General features: G+C 32.4%; 4 protein-coding genes across 4 annotated transcripts; all 4 read left to right on the top strand.

The window, feature by feature from the left end:
• Positions 1-13,406: 13,406 nt before the first annotated feature.
• Positions 13,407-14,969, top strand: LOC131874029 (uncharacterized). The gene has a single exon (XM_059217237.1). The coding sequence runs from the start codon at positions 13,407-13,409 to the stop codon at positions 14,967-14,969; it is 1,563 nt and encodes a 520-aa protein (XP_059073220.1).
• A 105-nt stretch (positions 14,970-15,074) lies between these two features.
• On the top strand, positions 15,075-17,176 carry LOC131044016 (uncharacterized). Its single transcript, XM_059217238.1, has 4 exons — positions 15,075-15,698; positions 15,799-15,911; positions 16,048-16,757; positions 16,983-17,176. The coding sequence occupies exons 1-4, from the start codon at positions 15,075-15,077 to the stop codon at positions 17,174-17,176; spliced, it is 1,641 nt and encodes a 546-aa protein (XP_059073221.1).
• A 7-nt stretch (positions 17,177-17,183) lies between these two features.
• LOC131048569 (uncharacterized) lies at positions 17,184-18,497 on the top strand. The gene has a single exon (XM_057982569.2). The coding sequence runs from the start codon at positions 17,184-17,186 to the stop codon at positions 18,495-18,497; it is 1,314 nt and encodes a 437-aa protein (XP_057838552.2).
• A 3,039-nt stretch (positions 18,498-21,536) lies between these two features.
• Positions 21,537-22,481, top strand: LOC131048578 (epidermis-specific secreted glycoprotein EP1-like). The gene has a single exon (XM_057982576.2). It carries the CDS (start codon positions 21,537-21,539, stop codon positions 22,479-22,481), a length of 945 nt encoding a protein of 314 aa, XP_057838559.2.
• The last annotated feature ends 4,986 nt before the right edge of the window (positions 22,482-27,467 follow it).

The raw sequence follows: 27,467 nt of genomic DNA on the forward strand, positions 1-27,467 counted from the left end.
CAAAAATTTGTGGTCCCCAAAAAAATTCTCGTTGCCGCCATTTGTTTAGTAATCTACCACATTGTAGAATCCAATATCTGATTAAATCAGATATCGGATTTTATTAGTCATATTTTAGAGAGAGAGAGGAGGAGAGGGAGAGAGAGAGAGAGAGAGAGAGAGAGAGAGAGAGAGAAGGAAGGAGAGAGTGAACCCCTTAGGACACAATATGATCCAAAGCGACCCAATATGGTGTCATTAGGGGTCATATGGTGTCCTAAGAGGTCATAAGGGTTCATGGGACACCATATGACCCCTATGGACACCATATGACCCCTAACGACACCACAGAACCCCTTAAGACACCAAATCATGTCGTTAGGGGTCATATTGTGTCCTACGACCCCGTAAGACATAATATGACCCCTAACGACATGATTTGGTGTCTTAAGGGGTCCTATGGAGTCGTTAGGGGTCATACGGTGTCCATAGGGGTCATATGGTCTCTTGGGACACCATAGGACCCCTTATGACAAAATATGACCCCTTTTTCCCTACAATATGATCGAAAGCAACCCAATATGGTGTCATTAGGGGTCATATGGTGTCCTAAGAGGTCATAAGGGTTCATGGGACACCATATGACCCCTATGGACACCATACGACCCCTAACAACACCATAGGACCCCTTAAGACACCAAATCATGTCGTTAGGGGTCATATTGTGTCCTACGATCCCATAAGACACAATATGACCCCTAGTGACATGATTTGGTGTCTTAAGGGGTCCTATGGTGTCATTAGGGGTCATATGGTGTCCCATGAACCCTTATGACCTCTTAGAACACCATATGACCCCTACTGACACCATATTGGGTCACTTTGGGTCATATTGTAGGGAAAAGGGGTCATATTGTGTCATAAGGTGTCCTATGGACACCGTACGACCCCCAATGACACCATAGGACCCCTTAAGACACCAAATCATGTCGTTAGGGGTCATATTGTGTCTTACGGGGTCGTAGGACACAATATGACCCCTAACGACATGATTTGGTTTCTTAAGGGGTCCTATGGTGTCGTTAGGGGTTGTATGGTGTCCATAGGGGTCATATGGTGTCTTGGGACACCATAGGACTCCTTATGACACAATATGACCCCTTAGGACACAATATGACCCAAAGCGACCCAATATGGGGTCATTAGGGGTCATATGGTGTCCTAAGAGATCATAAGGGTTCATGGGACACCATGTGACCCCTTAAGACACCATATGACCCCTAACGACATGCTTTGGTGTCTTAAGGGGTTCTATGGTGTCCCAAGACACCATATGACCCCTAACGACACCATAGGACCCCTTAAGACACCAAATTGTGTCGTTAGGGGTCATATTCTCTCTCTCTCTCCCTCTCCTCCCTCCTCTCTCTCTCTCTCTCTCTCTCTCTCTCTCTCTCTCTCTCTCTCTCTCTCTCTCTATCTAAAATATGACTAATAAAATCCGATATCCGATTTAATTGGATATCGGATTTCTGCCATGTGGCAGTTTACCAAATAAATGGCGGCAACGGGAAATTGTTTGGGGACCACAAATTTTTGTACTAAAATTGGATATCGGATAAAATACGATATCCGATTTTATCCAATATCCGATTTTTGTAGTCAAATTTTCAAATTTCAAATTTCGGCTCGGGATTGCTTTGGTATTTGGCTTCGAAGTGACAAGCCTAGAAAGTCAACTGAAAAAACATTTTTTCAGTATTCCTTGATTTTCCAAACTTTACACTGGTGGCTGACGACTTTTTTTGTAACTGAAATTGATAAAACAAAAAGGGTTTTTTAAGGACGTTCCCAGCTTTCCAACAATATAAGGCTTGTCTTATTTCGACTTTAATAAATAATTATTATTTATTTTCTAATTGAATTCTGACAATAGTCCTAATTGATATACTGATTGAAAAACACTCATAACTTTCAAATGGTATAACATTTTTTGAAACCGAAACATGCGTCCCATCCTATGTTTCATCTACTATAGGGAAAATTAAAAAAAAAAAAAAATTCATAAGGTTTTGACCAAGTTAAGGTGGTCAGACATAGGAGTTTCTGAATTTCTGAAAAGCTGTAGAAAAAAAATCATAAATAATTACTTAATTTATAAAAAAATTTAAAAAAATATGAGTCACATCCGAACATGAGTCTAATACTTATATTATAAATATTTTTTAAAAATATTAAGATTTGATTGTGATTAGGGTGGTCAGACATACGTCTACTTCTTATTTTTTTCCTGAAATTTTAGTACCATTGCATTGAAATTTGAAATTTTCATCAAATAGGATTTTTTTTTTCCAAAAAACAACTAGTAGCTTAGAAACTACATTAAATTTTCTATATATTCTCTTCTTACATATTTTAAAAATAATGTTCACAACTTATTCAAATTTTCATGTCAAGTTGCATAACTCTGATTTTCTGAAATTTCATTGCCACTTAAGGGCTTGTTTTGGCACACCATGATCCTGCACATACCCAACATCAACACACAAATTGTCTCAACAAGGATGCATCCTTCCTTACCAAAACAAAGACAAGATGACATTTTCTTTGACAAGAAAATTATGTTTAAGCTATCAAAATACTTGATTGATTTGTAGGTTATTCATTCATATATATATATATATATATATATATATATATATATATATATATATATATATATATAAATATATATATATCAAGTTCCTACGCTACTCTCGGATATCCGCAAGTGATTAAGAGTAGTCGAGATGGTTCCTGTGGCATTGTTTGTATGTCTTCTGCAAATTATTCCGATGAAGTTTTGGGGCATGTACTAATGGTGTCTACGTGGGAAGTTCACTAAGTTACGTGATCTTATGCAAAAATACAATCATAGATCACTACGGCTTGCTGACTACATCGTATACCTCAACCATATGATTATGAACCATTATCGAGGATCCATATTCTTTATTCTTTATATATGTTGTTTTCTTATAGGTACAATGCTCCATCTTTGGTTCCTACTGCCTCATCCACGCTCGATAATGATTTATCTCTTACTACGGTATGAACTTGTCTCAGGATATGATCGGCAAAAGATCAAGGAGGAAGTTCCAAGTCATGCATGAAAGGAGATAATCCTTGTCTGTTCTGGAAGCAATACTTAGGTCAACTTGATCCATTATATCAAGTTTCTTGTATTAACTTGCTATATCAAAATCCATGTAAGGAATACTCGGATCATCTTGAATCATTATGTCAAGTTGCTTGTATTTTCTTACAACATTTTAAAGCTCAATGATGAAAAATAAAGCACTATGGATCGTCATTTCACCTCATCTGAATATATTGCATTCTGTTGTATTCCATCCATCCATACATTCATAAATAGTTGCATATCATTCATACATAGTAATGACAAAGGGTGCATACTCTATTTTCCTCTTCTTCCATAGGAATGAGTCATAGGTCCTCCATTTCTTCTATCTAACATAGAACCCACCCTCACCCTCCCCATCTCGATAATCAACATCACATACCCTACATCATGTTCCAATCAACCTAATCAAGCCATGTTCATCACCATCCATCTCTAACAAGAGGGGTTGTGTTTCCCATCCTAAGTCACCCAATCAAGCCACTTACTCTGTCTGCACAGGTACATCGACTCACACACACCTAGACTATCAACAGATACTCTGATCAAGTATCTTCGGGTCTCAACAGGTAATCGATCATGGTAATCCTAGACTACATCAGGCATTTGTCATAATGACCTAGTCTCAACGGGGCTGCTATGATTAACCACAACCATCCATCACATGCACACACTATCAATTGATCAACCACTCAAACACAATCAAAATAGACAATTACATCAATTGTCTAAGTCTCAACGAGTATTTTGCTTCAAATACCTTGACTTCATCAGGCAATTACATCAATTGTCTAAGTCACCATCAGGTCACTTTGATTCACTTACTCAGACTTTATCTTGTCCAAGCGAACAACTCACGTCAACTATCATGCTTTGACTCGACCGGGGCAATTAAACCAATTGCACTAGATTTTCCAACCAATTTTGATCAATTGTACAGTATCAATCAAAAGCACAACACCAGATTTACACCGTATCTCTTGCATAACCTACGGTTACTCACTGGCTTGCCATTTATCCATATTCACTCTGTTTTCTTCCATTCTTTCACCGTTATTGCTAATTTCTTCTATTCTACCTCCCCTCCACTTCTCGTTCTTTTTCGAGAGATCGCCCAATTTTTCAAAAAAATTCGGCCCATCTCTCGAGGGGGCATACCACCCACTAAATTAACATTTACGGGGCATATTTCTTCGCACCTATTTTTCTTTCTTTGAAATGACACGATAAAATCGCACCGTCTCAAAGAGGGGCAAATGTAGTCACATAAATCTATCCACTTAATTAAATGAATATTTAGTATTTATTTGATTATTTAACCATCAATCAATAATTAATTAAATTAATATTTAATTAATTCATCTTAACCCACTTCTCCTATTAATTAAATAAATTATTCAATTTATTTGATTTAATTCACTTAACCAAATTCAGACCATTAATTAAATAAATAAATCATATTTATTTAATTAAATCTTCTCTCACATTTAAATAAATTAATATTTATTTAAAACCCCCAAAATCCCATCTCTCACATTTAAATAAATTAACATTTATTTAAATCACCTTTATCCTCCACCCACATGCATTTTCCTACAAATGCAAGTTGCACAACTATTTTAAATAAACTATTTATTTAAAAACCTATTTATCCTCACCCACTTGAAACCTTTAATGGTTTCCCTTAAAGTCTTCAAACTCAATGGCTTCCTTCTATAGTCTTCTTAAGCCTTTAATGGTTTCCCTTAAAGTCTTCAAACTTAATGGCTTCCCTTAAAGTCTTCAAACTTAATGGCTTCCTTCTAGAGTCTTCTTAAGCCTTTAAAGGTTTCCCTTAAAGTCTTCAAGCATTTAATGCTTTATCTTCCTTTTTCTCATTTAAATAAATTAATATTTATTTGAAATGCAAATTACACCATTTAATTGAAATGAATGATTTTATTTTAATTAAAAATCTCAAAATTCCTCCCACTTGCATTCTCCTACAAAATCCACTTGCATGCCTAAATCCCTTCTAGATTCTTCTAACTCCTTCTAATTAGCATAATCCTATCCTAATCATTGTCACATTCCTAAATAAAAGGAAGTCACTTCTCAAAAACCTCTAAAGTCTTCAATAACCATTAAAGGCTTTATGTCTTCATTTGGTTAACCTCTAAAGTCTTCCAAACCATTAAAGGCTCTTACATAACCATTTATGGTTAACTCACCTTTTACCTTTGGTTAGAGACTTTCCTCTAACTTAACCATCCTTTTGACTCATGGGTCTCTTCAAAGCATTTATTTATTTGACTAAGGTAGCCATTTAACCCTTGCACATTCATTTATCCCTTGGATAAAAGGAATATCCATTAACCTAACCCTAACCCAACCCCCTAGGGTAACCATCATGTCCCCTCAAGCATTTAATGGTCCTTATCTCTCCTCTCAAGCCTCCTTATGGTGACACTTGTCAACAAGGGATTGGGTTGAAAGTCTCACATGGATTGAATATCTTTCAATCCTAACCCTTGTTAAGATTTCTCAATCTTAACCCTTCATTTCCTCATTTGTTCTATAAATAGAACCCTTCTCCTCAAGCAAAGAGGGAAGCATTAGAGTATTGTTGTTATACGGGTATTAGCATAGAGATTTTTCATAGCATCACTATCTACACTTGCATAGCATTTTCTTATCATATTCAACCATCTTGAATCTCCATATGGCATCCATGGCTAGTGCTAAAAGCTGAGAGCTACACTCATTTGGGACTTGGAGAGGGGAGAAACAAGGGAGAAGCATCAAAAGGCATCATGGAAGCATCTTAGGGAGGCTCTTCTCCTTTCTTTTGTTTTGTTAAACTTCTTTCATGCTTTTTTGAAATCTCTTTTGATATGTTTGGAATGGTTTTTAGTTCTTTGTTTTGGTTTTATGGTTGGAACTAACTTATTAACATTGAACTTTGTTGTTGCCTTGTCCCCATTTCCATGACATCATTAGCCATAGAATTTCAATAGAGAGACTAGACCAAAACAACTTAGGAATATTCTTACACCCATTAATGAACCCAAAATAAGCATAAACAAGAGGGATGCCATTACCACCCATTTTAATCCCAAACAGCCTCCAGATTTCTTTGGCAAAATGACAGTCACAAAAGACATGTTGGATAGTCTCAGGTAATCGGCATAATTTACAAATAAAGTGGTTACCAGCATAGTCTTTCAGAGGGAGTCTGTTAAGGGCAAGTTTCCAGGCAAAAAACTTCTTCTTCGGTTCAGCAGGGCCATTCCAAAGTTTCCTTAATAATTTAATCCACATTTTACAATCCCAGCCAAGGTGCTAGTAGGAGTTCAAATGGAAGAAGATACAGTTTGAATCAACAAGAGTGTTATAAACAAATTTGCCCTTAGTACTGTGGAGAGGGGAGCGACCAATCCAATAGAAAGGGAGAGGAGAGGAGAAGGACATGTGTGAGAATTTGAAGTTTTGTGTGATGATGATAAGTGGAATATCTCCCAAATGTGTGAAAATGTTGAGATTTATGAGACATGACAATTTCCTGAGATCTTAAATATATGTGAGAATGGGAGGTATAGATATTAGATAATTAATGATGAGGATTATGGCATGTCCCTTTTCTTAAAACTAGAAAAAAGATTGCTCAATTGTGGAAATGTTGGAGTTCAAAAATTGGAATTACATCTTGACACATGCTAGGGATTTGTCAGATATTGGGGATTAGACATTCTACATGACATGATGAAAATTTGTCAGACATTGGAGTTTGAAGATACTATGAAACCCATGGCAAGGACCTCTCAAAGGTCAAGAATAGAGTTCCTACACAATACATGTCAACGAGCCATCAGAGGTTAGGTATTAGGGTTCGACATTGGCTATGGGGGCAAAAATTTGCACCACCCCTATCCCCATGCCAATACAGACCCATCACATCCACCCAAGCACTCCCATTGCAGCTTTTGATTGGGGCCCTATGAAAATAAATTTTCATTTTTGAAAGTTATAGTTAATAAAATAATAAATATAATAAATTAATATTGAATTATATATTTAAATTTTTTAATATTAGTTTATATTTTTAAATTTATTTCATTATTTTAATATATATATATATATATAAGTGATTATAAGATACATATTATATATAAATTTTAATAATATTATTTTTTTAACTTTTTAAATACATATATACATAAGTAAATAATAGAGATATATTATAACATATAACTAAGTGATTTTAACATATATCCGAAATTTGATCATGTTTAAAAAAATCTATGTTAAAATCATTTAGTTATTTTAACATAGATAATATATAAGTAAGTGATTTTAACATAGATTTTGTTTTTTAAACATAACTAATAGTCAAAATTACTTATTTATATATAGTCATTTTTTATATATATGTTGAAGTCACTTAGTTACATAATATAATTAAGTTATTTTAACACGTGTGTGTATGTGTGTGTGTTTGTTTGTGTGTGTGAGAGAGAAATATAATATAATGCTATTAAAATAAATTAAAATATATATTTTTTAAATCATATATAATTTATTAATAAAAAATAAATTTATAATTTAAAAATAAATATATTTATAAAAAAATAAGATATTATTTACTTATATAGAGAGAGAGAGAGAGAAATAATATTATTAAAATTTATATGTAATATATATCTTAGAATCACTTTATTATATATTATAATATAATTTGTATTTAAATAAATATAAATAAAAAATTTAATCATATAAACTAGTATTAAATTTTTTAAATATATAACTCATTATTAATACATTATTACTAATTGAAGTCTTCAAAAATTTATTATTATTAAATATTATAATATAATTTCTATTAAAATAAATAAATAAAATTTAAACATATAAACTAATAAAAAATTTAAATATAATTCATTATTAATTTATTATTTTAATAATTGTAACTTCCAAAAATAAAAATTTAATTTTTTAGGGCCCCGAGCAAAAGCTACAACAGGAGTACTTGGGTGGATGCAATAGTCTATACTAGCATGGGGATGGAAGCGGTGCAAATTTTCACCCCCTTAGCCAGTGCCTTAGGGTTCTAATTGATGCATACTAGGTACTTGTCGAACGTTGGGAATCAAATTTGCAATCTAACAAATGGCAACTACTTATATTTGAAGGAAAAGAATTTTTGATATTATCATAAAAACAATAAAGGGTGGTAGAAAATAATTCAAGTGGATAGCTCTAGGAAAAAGTGATTGAACATATATATTATCCAACTAGTTCAATTTGATTGTTCCATCAAGTGATATTCTCTTTCCATTTTTTCTCCATTCAACCTACACATATTTCTACCAAATTGTAGTATATCATCTCAACTTTATTTACACCACATTCACTCTCCTTGGATCCTCAATATTTTTCATATTCAAAACATTCCTCCTTTTTTGTTATCTAATTGATTAATTTTTCCAATTATACTTATTGAGAAGCATGAATTTTCATTATTGTTCTTATCCTATAGATGGCCTCAAATAGTCTTTTCCCACCCACATTCATTTCATCACCTATGTACATCTTCATTCTCTTATATTATTACCTCGTCTGTTCCTTTTTCCTCATTATAAAAATCCTATCATGTGTTTAATCTCTTCTCCTATAACCTTCTAGGACATCCATCCTTTCTTGTTGCCCCTTGAAGGATTCCAATATTTGATCAACTATACCCACAACTTCTTCTACTAATACTACTACTACTATTATCTTTAGCACTCTTCCTCTTGGAGGCATCTTATTGCATTACCTCTCTTCTTCTTACATTTTCAAGTCTTTTTAAAATATAAAATTCTTTATTGTTGGTGATACATAGCCAATAACAATCAATACATTCATTTGAAGACAACCTACCTTAAACCTTACAATGAACTTTTCCTACAATTGCAACCCAAACTAATGTCGTAGTGGTGGTGACATAACCATATGATGTTATATTTTGGAGTCAAAACCCACACAATAACTCATAATTATTTTTTTGGATTCTATGTTGTTTTACTAAATGCACGTAGCCTTCCAAATAATTAGTAATAATTATTGTAGCTAATTTCCTACTACACCAAGTCACTCTACTCTAGTTTCTATGTGCAACTCTAAATAATTCTCTTACTCGCCCCTATGGCTATAGGTAGAATGATACACAACAAAAATATTCCTTCCAATTCTCCAAATAGAGAATACTCATCAAGTCAAACAAGAAATAAACATTTAACTTGGAAAATGAGCGTAAAGAAAACACACATAATGTACACCAACACGTATGTTATTGAGGAGTTCTAAAATAATTATTTCTTTATTATTGTAAGTAAATATAAATTCTCTACAATCATTATATTATTGATAAGACTTTATGGGTAAATATTTTGAAGCATCCCTTATTTCATTGAACCTCCAAGCCTCTATATGAACATGCAAACTTTCCAATTTTATAAAAGGTGTGTTATTTACTTAGGGATGCAATAAATTAAAATGTATTTAAATTTATAGAGATGAAACCTATGGAACACATTAATTTAGCTATTTATATTGGGCCTTGTGGATAAATTTTGTCATTAATTATATTAGGTGATGAGTAGGATTTCATTGGGGTTATGATACCCCTTCATTGCTATTATTATTAGAAACCCTAGTGTCAATGGGGATCCCTTGTTTTAATGGAAGTGGAGATGCATTAGAATGGTTAAAAAAAATAAAAATTTGTTGAATCTAAAATAGGAAAATTAGATTTATATATAATTAGTAGGTGATGATAAAATTCAGTATGAGACATCATGGAGTGACATTTCTTCATTGGACAAATTAGAACATTTTTTTCTTTGATGGATAGGTATTAAATGAAATGGGTATAAATGAGGATACGAATGAGAAGGAAAAACAAGGAAAGGGTGATGATGAAGATAATATGATGGATATAGGTACATGCAATTTATCTTCAAATAAGTAAGATCTAATCATTTAATTTCATAGATACATTGAAAAAAAAGGTTAATATTCAATAAACTCTAGTAATAAGTATAAATCTTCAAGATGAAATTAGTTAAGAATTATATACTTTGAGTTATAGATTGAAAGACTTAAATTTTAAATTGAATGTATATTTATTTTTCAATTTTACTTATTAGAATTCAAATATAATATATTACTTTGCGTACATTCAATATAATATATTACTTTAAGTAGTACTTATTAGAATTCAAATATAATATATTACTTTACGTACATTCAATATAATATATTACTTTAAGTACATTTAAAAAGGCATAAATAAAACTCTAATGTACAAGGATAAACCCTAAGGATGAAATGTTGGGGGATGTAATATAACAATGGTTCATTGGAATAAATGTAAAGGAAAACAATACATCTCTCATAAATAACTAAGTTAAATCGATTAAATCATAACATGAACTAATAACCTTGTTAGAAAAGGGTGTCACAACCTTGCATTCCTAATGTTTGCATTCATTTACGTTATTATATTTATTTATTATTTTTCATTACATCGGAAGTGGGATGTCTCACTTTGAGGTATTTCAACATCTTGTGGTATGTGTAATAATTCGTAAGAATAGCTAATATTATTATGACATTATAAGATGTGGGAGTTAATTATGAAAAACTCTTTGACATATGTAAAAGCATGATTATAGAGATTTACAAAGTGGGTCAAGAATTTTGACCTATTTATGACACATATTATGATGCAACATAAAGCATCTTTCTTAAGGAAGTAAATGATATTTATAATGAGTCAAATTCAAGTAAGGGTCATAAGAATTCTTACCATGGTATTTTTTAACCTTCTTTGGGTCCATGTCAAGAGAAAAAGATGTAAATCTTCATTTTAAAGCTTTGGTCAATCAAGTGTATTATAGCATGTTTTGTTGCAAATTAATATATTGGTTTGGTGCTTTTGAGTGTGATGTTTTCTATTCAAAAATTTATTCCTATATATATTGGTGTCTTTTTTCTTATATTTATTTTTGTTGTATTATTGGCAACAACATCATTAGTAATAAAAGGAATGTAAGCACCATAAATCACACTACAAAAATATCCATAATAATTAGGTAGTCTTAGCAAGTTGATATAAAAAATATGTACCAAGAAAGACATGTATAGATATAATATTTAATATGTCAATTTTCCACAATGCAAATATGTCCAATTTAATTTTCAACCTATTCTTTATTTTCAACAAGATTCTTCTTTGATCTAATCTTTTAGAAAGAATCATAAGCATAATCTAATCTTTGTTTATAAGACACTTGGCAATGCTTTCCTTTTATAAATAAGAAAAATGATATTTTATTATAAATGATCAATTCATATTTAGCTAGGTCATGTGTATCTTAAGTATGTCTTGTCTATATTTGAACTTAATATTAGAACATGGATTTAACATCTTTTCACACGATAATGTGTGCAATGCATGTTCGTTTAATATATTGATAGGTGGATTTATATATGTCCTTTCTTTCCCACCTACTTTGAATAAATAACAATTAAATATTAAAAAAACCTCTCAGCATTTATTAGATTCTGAACTTTTTTATACCATAAAATATATATTTTTATATATTTTAGATCTCACAAGTAACTTATCTTGATCTAACATCGTGTACTCCACTTCAGCCATCGACCAAATCATGTTTGCTTACGTAACCAGTGCACCACGACACTGGCTATGCAGCAATGTAAATAGCACTGCATAGCCCAGGCCCATAGTTCCTAATTTCTATGCCTCCGTATACCGTAACTGCAGCGTCTGAATGAAGTACACCGTCCAGTTTTCACACCCACCTAAAAGTTGATGCCTGGTCTTGTCGGAAACTTTTCCTCTGCACCCGTTGGCCTTTTATTGGGGTCCATGTCTTGCACTGCAGAGGTGCAATGGTCATCGCACACCGTAGTGCAAGGCATGGGCCAGTGGATGCCTTTAAAAAAAATTATATATATTTTTAATATGTATTATTTATTATTTAGTATATTTTATGTAATATATTTTTAATTATATTTTCAATAAATTTTTAATATCTTTTATATATCATTTTTTAATATATTTTTTTATTTTTAATGTATTTTTTTTATTTATTATTTTTAATGTATTTTTTAATATAGTTTTTAAAGTTTTTAATGTATTTAATCTATTTTTTTATTTTTGTTATGTATTTTATTTATATATATTTTTTAATGTATTTGTTTTATTTTTTAATGAAATTTATTTATACATATAATTTTTTATTATTATATTAGCACATCTTGTCGATCGGGATCACAATCTATCTTAAATAGTTATGTCATAATATTATGCAATATGACATAATATTATATGAGATTATGATTAATATAAATTAGAAAATTAATAATAAATTACTCATGAAATGTAATTACGCCGAGAGGCGTAACCTACAGTGGCAGCACGGGGTGGAGTGAGATGGCGTGACCGTGTTAAAAAAAAAATGTTAACTTTAATAAATTGAAAGCCGACAAGTATTATTTAATAATTAATAAATATTATATTTTTTGAACCGACAACTAAATAGTCATAACGGTTCAAACTAATATAAATACCGATGAATTGTAGAATTAAAAACATATTACTGTGAATAAATACAAAAAAAATTATCACCAGCAAGTGCGAATAGTGTGAATACTTCAAATAAATTTACCAGCAACTGCGAATAGTACAAATAGTGGGAATAAATTTACCCAGAATATAGTGCAAGGTGGTGCAAATAAATACTCTAAAAAAAGTAAGTCATTTTTACTTTATTTTACCTGTAATGTAAAATGGGTATTATATATATAATGGATAATGATATTTTTTATTATCTTTTTAGTAAAAGTAAATATTTTTTAATTCTATATTATTTATAGTAGTTTATATATTAAGTTGATATTAAATTAATTTATATAATTAAATAATATGATTAAGTTAATATTTCTCATATATTTTGTATATAATTAAGTTGATATGAACCTAAGTTGTATAATTAAGTTAATATTTTTTTTAGTTTTTAAATAAATTTTATTTATATTATATTCTTTTTTAGTTTTATATTTAATTATATATTTTTTTATTTTATTTTATTTTATTTAAATTGATATTAACTTGATATGTGCATATTTAAAATAGGTAGTATAAATTATTAATAAGGATATTTTTAAATATGTAATAATTTATAATTAAATTTGTAGGATGCCTCGTCGTCCAAGGACAAGTTTTGAAAATGAAGAGCAAAGAAAAGAGCATCGAAGAGAATATGCTCGAAATTATATGAGACAACGACGTGAACAAATGGCTAATGCAGAAAGAGAGGAAGTAAGAATTCATTCAACTGAAGAGCAACAAAGAGAAAAAAAGAGAGAATATGCTCGAAATTATATGAGTCAACGACGTGAACAAATCACTGATCTACAAAGACAAGAAGAAAGGAACCATCGAAACCAAAATGATAGACAAAGAAGTGCTAAACGTAGGGCAGAAATGACAGTGACAGAGATTGAAGAGGAAATGAGACAACATGCAGATAAAATGATGAAACATCGTGCACAAACATCTCAGGATGATGGATATATATTAAGAAGAAGAATACAAAGAGCTATGCATTCTGATCAATTGAATGAGATGGAAAGACAACAAATACAAGTGCGTAATCGTGAAGCAATTGAGGTTAGTTCTAAAGGGATGAATTCTTTGACAATTGATCGTGTGCTACAAACACCAAATGATAGAGTTCAAAATGTAATGAATGTTGATTTTCAAAATCATATGGAAAACAATAGTTCACAACAAGAATTAACAACTCCTCTAAGAAGACAAAGACAATTGCAAAGAACACAAAATAGAAGAGATCAAGGAGTAGTTAATAATGATGGAAATATTGAGATTGATTTGAAGACTTTACAAATGATATTTCGACATGGACTCGATCAACTTTCTTCACCAAGTATGTGCTACATTTGTCAAGAGAGTTATCCTGCAATGAAGGTTGTGCGAGTACTTGAGGGCCCTATTTGCAATCGCTGTCGTCAAGAGAAGAATGAACATCGATTTTCAGCATCAAACAATATGGATCTTGGTCCACAACCATTAGAACTTGCAAATATAACACAAATAGAAGAAATGTTGATAGCACGTGTCAACCCAATTCTTCAAGTAACACATGCAACTGGGGGTCAATACAAATATAAAAGACATACCATAAGTTTTCCACAAGAAGTGAGAGAAATAGCTAAAATTTTACCACATCAGATAAAAGATTTGCCAATCATCATTGTTCGAAAAAAAGATCAACGTGGAACAAATTATAATTTTACAATTAATAAAGAGAGGGTATATAGAGCACTTAAATATAAAATAAAATATGATAAGTTCTATAGAGATGTTCAAATTGATGAAAATGCACTTAATGACCTTACATGTAATTCAGATGAGAACATTTTTGATCAATTGAATTCTGTTCATATGGAGTTTGATTCAGACACAAATGAATATGTATTTGCGGGTCCAATATTGGAGATGGATGAAGAAAACATTATTAATCACACTACATCAATGGCCTCTAAACCTCCAAATGCTCGAAGAGAAATGGAACTAATTCATGCATGGGTAAATAATCCTAATGTGGATCCTGGATCACTAATTGATTGGCCAGGAATTGGAGCATCTCCAATAAATGAGTATGTCACTAAAGGATTACTTGATATGGCTTTTCCAACACTATTCCCAAATAGACAGTGTGATTGGATAGAACCATGAATAAGGAGAGTCCATCTACATGAGTTTGCTAAGCATTTACTTCGATATAGAGATCATCATTTTGGCCGACACCCAAGATTTAGATATTATATGATGAATATGATTATGCGACATCGTGCACAAAACTCATCTGCAGTGTTTGTCAAAAAGAGCTTGCAAGAGATGCCAATCACAATCAATGAGTTACGAGAACATATGGAAAATATACCACACTCACATCTAGCTGATCGTTTGATGCGTTTTGGCACAACACTAAGGGGTACAAGGTCTTATTGGGCAAAATGTCGAGCTGAATTATTTGACCTCTTGCATCAAATTGGTACACCAACAATTTTCTTTACTTTGAGTGCAGCAGATATGTACTGGCCAGATTTGCATGCATTAATGCCAGGGACACAACCAACTAATCCACAAGAAGCACAAAAATGGAGGCGTCAAAATATTATTGACTACCCACATATTGTGGCATATTACATGCACCTACGCTATACAATGTTTAGAAAGGAAATACTGCAAAAGGGAATGAAGGCAAAAGATTATTGGTCAAGATATGAATGGCAACATAGAGGATCACCACATGTGCATGGATTCATATGGTTAGAGGAAGCACCTAACATAGACAATCTTGATTGGAAAAATCATGATGAAGTAAAACATGCTAAAAAATACTTTGATTCTATTATCCACGCATGGAATCCACGAGGGGATCCACATCAACGAAACATACAGGTATGATGTTAATTCTCAATTGTATATATTCATTTTGAAATATATTATACTTAAAGATTTATATTTTCTTTAATAAAATATGTTATATCATTAATGATAGGTCTTACAAAATTTTACACAACATCCATGCCTTCGAAATACACAACAACTAAACCAAATTGACTTAGCACGTGACTATGAAGAGTTGCTCAATTGTGTTGAACGCCATACAATGTGTAAAGAGGGTGCTTGCCTTCGTAAAAAATGAGGAAGAATGGTTTGTAGGTAAGATATTTATATATTCAAAAAATTAGTACTAATAAATAATTAAAATATTTATGTAAACTAACAATTCACTCTTTGTTTGTAGGTACAATGCACCATGGCCATTACACCTAGATGGATCAAAATTATTTGAAGACCCAGCCACAGGAGATAAAGTGTATGAACCTGCAAGAAATGATGATAGAGTAAACACGCATAATCGTAACATACTTCAGTTATGGAGAGCAAATGTAGATTGGCAACCAGTTCTTTCAAGACATGCTGTAATGAATTATATTGCAAAGTATGCGGCAAAAGCAGAAAAGAGTTCAGAAAGTTATCATCAAATGTTAATGCGACTTGCAAATATAGAAAATCCTGATGAAGCAGCATCAAGGGCATATAGGAGACTTCTAACAGAAACACTCATTGAGAGGGACATTGGAGCACAAGAAACATGTCATATGTTACTAGAGTTACCATTGGTAGAAAGTAGTAGAGTTTTTGTTACTTTAAATGTTTCAAGAGAGGTGTTCAAGCCAGTAATAACAAATGAAGAAAATGATGATGAATGTCACCTAAAACATTTCATTGAAGGATACATGGATAGACCATATGCAATGGAAAGTGTCACACTTATAGATGCAGCTAGATCATGGACTTATAATTCCAAGAGAAAAAGAGATAACAAATGGGAAGCAAGGACTATAGCAGCTATTGTGAGGGTGTTTCCAAGATTTACCACCGTACCTACACGTCAATCAGAAAAATGGGTTGATTTTTGTTGGTCAGAGTTATTGTTGTACAAGCCATTTCGTAATATCCAAAGAGATATTGGACTTGATGATAACATAGTTATATCAAATTGGGAGTCACTCAACTATAATCCATGGCATTTGGAACGAAGGATTATAACAAATGAAACTGAAGATCATAATGATTCTAAAGATGATGATGATTTACCAAATAATCAAAATACAATCGAACATGAGTGGGAGATCATATCAAGACTACATCGTGGACAAATTATGGATGTAACAGAAATAGATATGTTGGGAAGAAGAGATATTGATAAACAAAATCCATGGAGTGCAGAATATCAAGGAGATGATTACACAAATATAGCAATAAATTTTATCAACACTATGAAAGAGAATGGCTTATTAATACCTGATGATATGATGTCAAGTATATCATATGGAACTTTAGGTGCTAAGCAAAAAAAAAGCACTTGATATTATTATGTCACATTATAATCAAGTTGACAATGCCATGCCACTATACATGATAATTCAAGGAACAGCTGGAACAGGTAAATCATATCTGATTCATGCAATTCGTCAAACTCTTAATGATGCATCAGGATCACAATGTTCTCCCTTATTATTACTAGCACCAACTGGAGTTGCAGCATTTAACATTGGTGCATCAACAATTCATTCAACTCTACGAATACCTATTGCAGATTTTGCTGAATTAGAAGGCACAAGACTCACAAGTCTCCAAGAAGAAATTCAACATATTAAATATATATTGATTGACGAAATGAGTTTTATTGGACAAAATTTGTTACAAAATATTGATTCAAGACTACGTCAACCTTTTCCTGAAAAATCAAACATGAGTTTTGGTGGAAGATCAATCATTTTGGTAGGAGATTTGGGACAACTACCTCCTGTTAGTGACAAACCACCTTATGATAGTAATGTGCGTGCAAAATTATTATGGCAAGAGTTTAAGACAGTTGTTACTTTGGATAAGGTGTTTAGACAAGATGGAGAAACTGAAGACCAACAAAGGTTTCACCAATTACTCACAAATATTAGAGATGCACATCCAACTATAGATGATTGGAAATTATTGATGACAAGAACAGATGCTTCATTACATCCAACAATTAAGGAGGAGTTTGATAATAATATTCATCTATTTGCAACAAATGACAATGTGCATAACCATAATAGAAAAAAGTTATATGCATTAAGAAGACCAATAGCCCGAAGCATTGCAAGTAAAGAAGGTAGTACTAATCCAGCAGGAGGTCAAAATGATGAGTTAGATGTTGAATTATTAATTTCTAAGGATGCAAGGGTCATGTTAACATCTAATTTATGGATAGAAGCGGGTCTTGTGAATGGAGCTTTAGGATACATCCAAAATATCATATACAAACCTAGATGTGCCCCACCAGATCCACCAACATATGTTATGGTTGAATTTGACAATTATTCTGGACTTCCTTTTGAAGATGCATCTCCTAATTTGATTCCTATTTCACCAATACAAAGGGGTTGTACACGTCAATTGCCACTACGATTGGCTTGGGCACTAACAATCCATAAATCACAAGGATTGACTCTTTCAAAGGCAACAATTGACATAGGACCAAGAGAAAGGTCAAGATTAACATTTGTTGCTATATCACGTGTTAAGGCCTTGGATGGAATTAGAATCTCACCACCATTTTCATATGATCGTTATGAAAAAATGAAGACAGGAAAGCAACTCACCAAAAGGAAAGCAGAGGAAGAAAGACTCAAATCTTTGGAAACATAATATTTTTATGTAATGTATACATTGTTGAATTGAACTCTTCTATTAAAATTGGGATTAAATTTGTGTTTTTAAAGATGAAATGTTGCATTTAATATGAATTCCTATTGTACACTCCATTGAATAGGATAGGCATCATGATTTGTAAAGGATAAATATGCTTTATTTAAAACAAAAGGTGATAAATTAATACTTTGCATGTTGCGTTGCGGATGCTACTAGCCTAGATATCTTAATACATCTATCTAAAATACGCCGAGAGATATCAATCTCGAGGCGCCTAAATATTTTCAACAACAATTTAAAATAGGCGCCTCGAGACTGATATCTCTCGGCGTATTTTAGATAGATGTATTAAGATATCTAGTATAGTTAAAAGTTAGATGGTAATATATGTTGATTGAATATATTTCTAACTTTTTTTTACACTTCATGAAATGTAAAAAAGAGAATAGAAATATCTAGTGATTCATTATATTTTTAACAAAGAGGTTGATATTGAATGAGAAGTTATTAAGAACATGAACTCTCAATTTTTAGAATTCACATAATTCCCACCACAATGATAATCTTGATATGAAAAATATCAAGAGGTTAGAAATATATGTTGATATTGAATGAGAAGTTATTAAGAACATAAACTCCCAATTTTTAGAATTCATATAATTCCCACCACAATGGTAATTGATATGAAAAATATCAATCATATAAAAATATTGCTTGATACTTTTTATTTCTTTATACATTTATTTACATATAAGAAAATATATATTATCTATAAATAAAATCTATAAAAAAAAATTTATTATGATTTATTTTCTTTTAAGTTTTTGAAATTTAAGAATTAATAGTTATTTTAAGTCCATTTTGAGTAGAACAATAATAAAATTATATATTTTCAATTTGAATATGTTTTTAAAATAAAATAGTAATGAATTTTTATATGTTTTAATCATTCATATATAGTTGAGGTTTTTTTCATATTTAAAAATATTGAACATAACAAAATAAATCTAAATATTATTATCTAAATAAAGGATTTCTATTGTAAAATATATGCCTATAGAGAATATATATTAAATATTCAAAGTACCACACATCTTCCTTTATCTAAATAGCAACCTTCTATTGTAAAATTAGGGTTACAATTAGGCTTAAAGTTCAAATAAGGTTTAATTATGTTTATGTCTAGAGTTAAATTAGGGTAAATGTTCACTTATGGTTATGGTTAGGGTTTCATTAGTATTCGGGTTAGAATTTAATTATGGTATGTGTTAACATTTAATGAGGCTTAAGGTTGTGGCTACAATAGCACTAGGGTTTAATTATTATAAGGATGGAGTTATGGTTAGTATTAAGGTTATAATTTAAATTGTGTTAGTATTTACTTAGAGTTAGGATTATGCTTAAATTCGAGTTTCCATTCAATTATGGTTTTGAGTTGTATTAAGTTTAAGTTTAAGATTACGATTAGATTTTGATTAGAGTTACCATTTAATTAGGTTTAAGGTTAGAGTTCAATTAGATTTAAGGTTATAGTTAACACAAAGTTAGTGTTATAGTTCAATTAGTGTTAGCGTTAGAAATATATGATGATTCAAGTGTAAAAAAGAGGTTAGAAATATATTGAATCAACATATATATTTCTAACCTCTTTGTTAGAAATATATTGAATCACCATATATTTCCAACCTCTTTTTACACTTTAGAAAAGAGGTTAGAAATATATGTTTCATGAAGTGTAAAAATGAAACATAGAGAATTACCATCTAGTTTTTAACTGTAGAGTTAAGAAATTTTCACAATCCATAGTATAGATCAAATTGTTTCTAGATTAAATTGTCTCAATTTTTTGAATCCAATAATGATAATTAGATGGTATTTATCTAACTCTTAAAAAATAAAAGTTAGAGAATTACCATCTAAATATAATTTTTTTAATCAATAGTAGATAATTCTATAATAAATTATTTTTTAAAATTAAGAAATTTCATAATATTTAAATATGGATCAATAACTTATATCTAAGGCATCCACATTTGATTTATCTTTTTATCTCATGAGTAATTTATTATTAATTTTCTAATTTAAATTAATCATAGTCTCGTATAATATTATGTCATATTGCATAATATTATGACATAACTATTTAAGATAGATTGTATTGATCCCCATCCACAAGACGTGCTAATATAATAATAATAAATTATATGTATAAATAAATTTCATTAAAAAATAAAAAAAAATACATTAAAATATATATATAAATAAAATGCATAAAAAAATTAAAAAATAGATTAAATACATTAAAAACTTTAAAAACTATATTAAAAAAATACATTAAAAATTAAAAAAAATAAAAATATATTAAAAATAAAAAATATATATTAAAAAATGATATATAAAACATATTAAAAATTTATTGAAAATATAATTAAAAACATATTACATAAAATATATTAAATAATAAATAATACATATTAAAAATATATATAATTTTTTTTAAAGGCATCCACTGGCCCATGCCTTGCACTACGGTGGTGCGATGGTCATGGACCCCACTAAAAGGCCAGCGGGTGCAGAGGAAAAGTTTCCGACGAAACCAGGCATCAACTTTTAGGCGGGCGTGAAAACTGGACGGTGTACTTCATTCAAACGCTGAGTTATGGTATACGGAGGCATAGAAATTAGGAACTATGGGCCTAGGCTATGTAGTGCTGTTTACATTGCTGCATAGCCAGTGCTGTGCGCCACTTGCTTATCTTGAGATTCAGTAGGAGACATACTTTTTAGACGATGACTACAGCAGTACAACTGGTACGCACACTCCGGCTCTAACTAGATAGTAATTCACAGAATTTAAGAAAAACAAATCAATTGATCCATTTGCGTCGGATAGCACGAGCCGTTCGCACGTTGATCACGTTGGAGAGATTGTATCATCTAGAGTCACCGACCTTACCAACCCTCTCGGCTTAATACTTTAAGTAGAAACCATTCTATGCAATTTCTAATCCAAAGAAGTTTAGCCTAGAAGAATTAATGGATTGTATTTGTAAGCTGTTATTTCTGCTACTGGTACTCGCAGTATGTGTGGAAGTGGAAGCAGAAATTTGGGACCGGCCGTACTCCTATGTGAATGAAGGAGAACTGGGGGAGTATACAGTGGAGTACGGTGCTAGCTATCGAGCCTTATCCTTAGCATCTGCCGGAGCCATATTTCAGTTGGCATTCTTCAACACTACGCCCAATGCATACACATTGGCCATCCGCATGGGGTACTACAGCTATGCTGAAACCATGCGCTTTGTGTGGACGCCAAACAGACATCACCTCGTCTCGGAGAAGGCAACTCTCAACTTCACAAGCCGAGGAGATCTGGTGCTCTTCGATGCCGATGGCACCCTCGTCTGGTCTACCAACACTGCAAATAAGGGCGTCGTGGGGATCGAACTCCGGAGCAACGGAAACATGGTGCTCTATGACAAAAAGAACAGAACCGTGTGGCAGAGCTCCGACTTCCCCACAGACAGTCTCTTGGTGGGGCAGTCATTAGACATAAGCCGAGTGAAGAAGCTGGTGAGCCGGACTTCGGAAAAGGACGGTTCGGAGGGGCCTTACAGTCTGGAAATGGAAGCCGGGGGCTTTGCGCTCTACGCCAGTTTGCCAAACCCTATGCCCTACTGGACTCTCAGCTTCTACGACAATGAAAGAAAAGACTTGTTCAGCATTAAGCACACCTGTGAGCGGCCGGTTTCAAGCATCACTTTCCCCAGCGACCCCGAGGCCCGCAACGGGTTCCGCCAGATAATCGAAATGCGTCTGAGCAATGCGAGCGCTCCGGCACAGCAGAGAGCAACCGAGCTTTGCAATCTCACTTCCCAATCCATAGGTAGATACGGCTTCAATTTTCCCAGGTTTAATACCACCTTGTCGTTTCTAAGGCTGGACTGGGATGGAAATCTGAGAATGTATACACTCTCCTGATGTAGAAGACAATACTTGGGATATCACATATGAGCGTTTTAAGAGCGGAGAAGGAATATATGGGTGCGGCCCGCCAAAAAAGTGTGGGTCTCTTGGGGTGTGCCAAGACAGCAGTTGCGTGGCGTGCCCTCAGCCTGATGGTGTCAAGGCCTGGAGCCCTAAATGCTCTCCTCCAAAGCTGCCCGCCTGCAGTGGCAAAAGCTCTTCTTCTGTGGACTTCTACAAACTGGTTGGGGTGGAGCATTTCTCTAACATTTATGGGACAGGAATTGGTAAGTTAACGGTGGTGGAATGTAAGAGGAGGTGTTTGAGCGACTGTAAGTGCGCCGCCTTCTTCTATTGGCAGGAGTCGTCAACATGCTTCCTTACACAGAGCTTATATACTCTGCAGCAACTGGGCAACACAACGCATCTTGCCTTTATTAAGTACGCCAAAACAGTGTAATGATCGTCGATATAAATGATAATGATTCTAATATTATAATCAGAGCAATATTGTAAGCTCATGTACGCGCAATCTTGTTCTTCGGCAAAGTAATTTACACAGAGGCAAAACCTGTACACTTCGATTATAAATTCAGAGAGGGTTTTAAAATAGCTGAGAGGCTTTTCTATGTAAAGTTCGCACCTCCCTAGGCTGTAAGATGGAAAGTTTGCCATCTGTGGGTTGAGGGAGTTCTTTGTAGAGTGGAAGTAGTGGTCATTTGAGGTGCCAGACGACTGTGTATGACGCCTTGCAGAGGCACATTTGTGAGAGATTTGGATTTTATCCGGCCTCATTTGAAGATTCCCACGTTAGGGTTTGCGCTTGGCGATCACAGATATTGTACGGGCACAGCTGGTGGCCCGTTCGGCCCAATTTCAGGATGCACATCCGTGGTGGGCTTCGATCCCGGTTACATTCTCTTAAAGCTCCAAACTGCGCAAGCTTTGCCAAATTCAGGTAATTTGACCTCGACGCCAGATAATAAATATTTACAGGATTAAAAGGAAAAACAGGGGAAATTGGAATGGGAAGCGTATCATTAATCATTATAGCTATTATAGCTAACTTCATGTATTCACAAATCTTAAAAGGTATATCAAATTTCTATGATTTTTTTGTTGTAGATTTTTTTAACAATATTTTAAAGATGGTGGTCTTATGAAATTAGTATACAATTCTGTTTAACAGTTTTAAGCATAGAAAGTAAAGGAAGATGGAGGTCTCATGAATTTTACTTTTAATACCTTTGAATAAATTTAATATCCAAAAAAGAAATTATATCTCGTAACAATACTTGAAAACTCTTGTATTTTACTCTGTCATTTATTATATGGAGATATTTGTTTACATTTTTGCATATATCTATTTTAATATCATTAGAAAAATAATATTTATTTATATCACGTTTATTTATTTAATATATCTCACACTTTTGAGATTAGTCTGTGTTGGAGTTTTTTGTATCAATGTTTCAGATCACACTTTGTGATCCATCATCAAGATACTAGAGAGCTAAGAACATGATGATGGATCACGGAGTGTGATCCGAAACATTGATACAAAAAACTACTACACAATCTAATCCAAAAAGTGTGAGATATATAAAGTTGTGGATTGTGGAAATATGATATCATTAGTTTATTTATTTGTCTTGATTAAATGTGCAACCTTAAGCTCATCGATACATATCAAAGTTGGACAATTAGAAAACAAATTGGGTCATGTAAAAATAGCATCTACTGCAACATAAAAGCATATGACGAAGAGCAACAACAACTAGATTGTAAATAAATAAAATAGGCCATAATTTCTTACACTTGAGGTTGACTTGTAATAGCTTCTATTTTTTATATATATTGGAAAACTACTTGACGACATCTATATAGCTAAATTAATATTTATTTTAATCATATTAGCATTAAACCAAGAGCTAAGTACTATTATTTTATTTATTTGAATTTCATTCATTTATATTCAATAAAGTTGTCAATTTTGGCTCCTTATCCTAGGATAAATTATTTATTTGCATATGTGTATGTGTATGTGTATGTGTACATGTGCGTGTGCGTGTATATGTGTGTGTATGTGTATATGTATATGTATATGCATATGTACATGTACATGTATATGTATATGTATAAGTATATGTCATAGTTTGCAATTCTCTTTCATTTTCTCTTTTCTTAGTTTCTTCTCCAATCTTAGTTTTTGCTTCTCTGACTAGTTTGCTTCTCTCTCTCTCTCTCTCTCTCTCTCTCTCTCTCTCTCTCTCTCTCTCTCTCTCTCTTTTGCTTTGTTGCAATTCATCCATTCAAATTTTTTCTCTTTTTCATTAAGCATATAAATGTGTGATAATCTTCTTTTCTTACTAGCTCTTATCATGGAACCATAATATAGGGGTATATTTGAGCAATGATTAATCTATGCTTGAATAACCATATGAGTTTTAACTTTATTTCAAGATTGTTTTTGTTTCCTCCTTGCATCAATCAAATTACACATTTCTACAACAAATATTGGTTGAAGGTATTTTGGCGCACTGTAATTTAGGTTTGAGATGGCTATGCAAATTTTTAGAGGATCTATAGATTTTACGAGACAAGGAAGGCACAAAAGGTTTGAGATGGTTATGCAAATTTTTGGAGTATATAGATATTACAAGACAAAGGAGACACAAATATTGAGCTATGGGGTTGTAAAAGCAAGCATCTTTCATAATATCAAAGCCTCCTCTAGTTGTTATGAGACACAAGAAGGCCCCAAAAAATTTATTGCATGGAGTTAATGGAAGATACATATATAGGCAATAGGTGATTTGGACAATTGGCAATTAGGGTTTTAAACGTGTTACATGCAAGTGAGAGGTAGATGGTGTTATTGGACTGTAGAACAAAAAGTCAATTAAAAGTATTAATAAAAAGGACATTAGAAAATACAGTTGTAAAAGAATTATTCTTGCAAGTTGGTAGCATTTTTGTGGAAAAATCATGTCCAAGGCTTACTGTGGTGAGTTGTAATTGGTGGCACTTTCATTTGTGCACTTTATTCCCTTGTTCCACAGGGACACATTCCCTTGAAAAGTAATAATTTTTGAGATGGGAACATCCTCAAGACGTGGGGATTCCTAGGGAATGTCTCTCTGTACTCTATCCATTGCTACCAAGTTTTCTCCATCATCTCTAAGATGTTTTCTCACCAAGGCAAATTTCTCAGAAGTTGCTTTAATAAAAAATGCCAAAGGCGGACTCCCAAACATCCTTTGACACCCTAGGAGATGCGATTAAGACTCCCACAATATATAATAATGTTTATATTAGTTTTTTTAAAGAAAAAAGGATACTTCAAAGGCCTAACACTAACCCTAACTCAAGCCAACATGGTTTTATAATGATGATATATTGACAAGGCTAGTTGATATTGGTATATATGAGCTTGAGCATGTGGGGTCAAACAATTTGAGTGATGAGGAGATTGGTGAGGAGCTTGGGGATGATTAGACTCTAGAGTCTAGACTATTAGCCATTGACTAATGAATCATGAGTCATTACTCATTAGCATTACAGATTGCTAGCTAGATTCTAGTATTTGTAATATTTTGTTTTTGAAACTTTTGAACTTTGAAAATTGTTGGTAACTTGATTGTAATTATGAATCATGATTACGCAATCCAAAATTTTGTCTATATTTTATTATTTTGATTCTCATTATTAAAATTTAAAAACTACCACTAGTTCAATGCAATCATTGCAATGTGTTTAAAACTTTAAACTTTACTTATTACTTAGACTTATACAATTATACATCTTTATCTTTTTTAAACTAATTTTTCAAGTATTATATGTATTATGTATTTTAACATTGTTGCCTCATCGTCAAGCCCCTCTCCTGGCATTCCCAAAGCTAGGCCCCAAGTACCCCATCCCTGAGACGCGTCCCTCCGTCTCTGCATCAAGAAACTCGGTGGAACATTGTTTTATTCTTGCAAGTTATATTCATTAGTTGTAGATTTATAATCAAGTTTTGACAATATTTTCAATTTTTCCTTTATAGATCTAAATAGAAATAAGGGATTAATTTGCATTAAGCCATTACAAAAACTTAATTCCACATTCTAATTTAATTTTTTTTTAAGTCAAAAATTCAAAAAGGGGTTTCTTTGTAGGGGGATTTGGCCTGGATAAAGTGTCTTTGGCAATCTTAGAGAAGAAATCCAAGAAATTCTTATTTATAATCTTCGCGCAAAAATCAAGATCTTTCTCATAAAATTTTGTATCGGAATCAACCATCAAATAAACGTTAGTTTCATGAGTTGGAATCTCAAAGTTTTCTTTGATAAATTTAGCCATCACGTTGAGGATCACTTTGTTCGAATGACCTAAAAATTGTAACACTTGGCACAATTCATCGTTGAATCAAGAGATTGGACTGAGATGGGAAAAGCAACAATCTGTTTTAATGCCACTATGAACACTGCACATTAATGCCACTATGAACACTGCATCCAACATGAGCAGTTATTTATTCTACTTTGCATAAGATTGCTTATGTGCAAGTTAGCTAAAGAAAAATTGCCTTATTCCTTTTAGTTTTTTGCTCTATTTTGAAAACCAACCTTTTCCTACCTTGATTCATTTCAAGATATAATTTGGCACAGATTGAGCATGACACAATGACGTCATTATTTGATATGTTCATATGGTTACTTAGAAGTTCTGAAATGGGTTAAAATTTAGGGACAACAAAATAGAGTTATGATTTGCAGTTTCGAGCATAGGTATTGAATAAGATGAGTCTAACTGATGAAACAAGATCGCCAAGCAACACCCAAGATTTGTGGTATGATCTAGTGATTCTGATTCGCCTGATTTAGATGTGGTGATGACAGAATATGGATCCTTCCTCTTTTCCCCAATTTTCACCCTCTTTTTACATAAAAAATGTAGAATAACATAATATATGATCACATAGAGATTTGATCTATTGTTCCAAGAACTTCATGG

This window comes from Cryptomeria japonica, chromosome 3 (genome assembly GCF_030272615.1).
Source record: "Cryptomeria japonica chromosome 3, Sugi_1.0, whole genome shotgun sequence".
Taxonomy (NCBI): domain Eukaryota; kingdom Viridiplantae; phylum Streptophyta; class Pinopsida; order Cupressales; family Cupressaceae; genus Cryptomeria; species Cryptomeria japonica.

Excerpts from the sequence above, each read along its gene's own strand:
- LOC131048569 (XM_057982569.2), top strand. The coding sequence starts at position 17,184 with ATGTCACATTATAATCAAGTTGACAATGCCATGCCACTATACATGATA.
- LOC131044016 (XM_059217238.1), top strand. The coding sequence starts at position 15,075 with ATGCGACATCGTGCACAAAACTCATCTGCAGTGTTTGTCAAAAAGAGC. Across the intron at positions 15,699-15,798 it reads CACATCAACGAAACATACAG|GTCTTACAAAATTTTACACA; the intron begins GTATGATGTTAA and ends CATTAATGATAG. Across the intron at positions 16,758-16,982 it reads ATTGTTGTACAAGCCATTTC|AAATAGATATGTTGGGAAGA; the intron begins GTAATATCCAAA and ends TGGATGTAACAG.
- LOC131874029 (XM_059217237.1), top strand. The coding sequence starts at position 13,407 with ATGCCTCGTCGTCCAAGGACAAGTTTTGAAAATGAAGAGCAAAGAAAA.
- LOC131048578 (XM_057982576.2), top strand. The coding sequence starts at position 21,537 with ATGGATTGTATTTGTAAGCTGTTATTTCTGCTACTGGTACTCGCAGTA.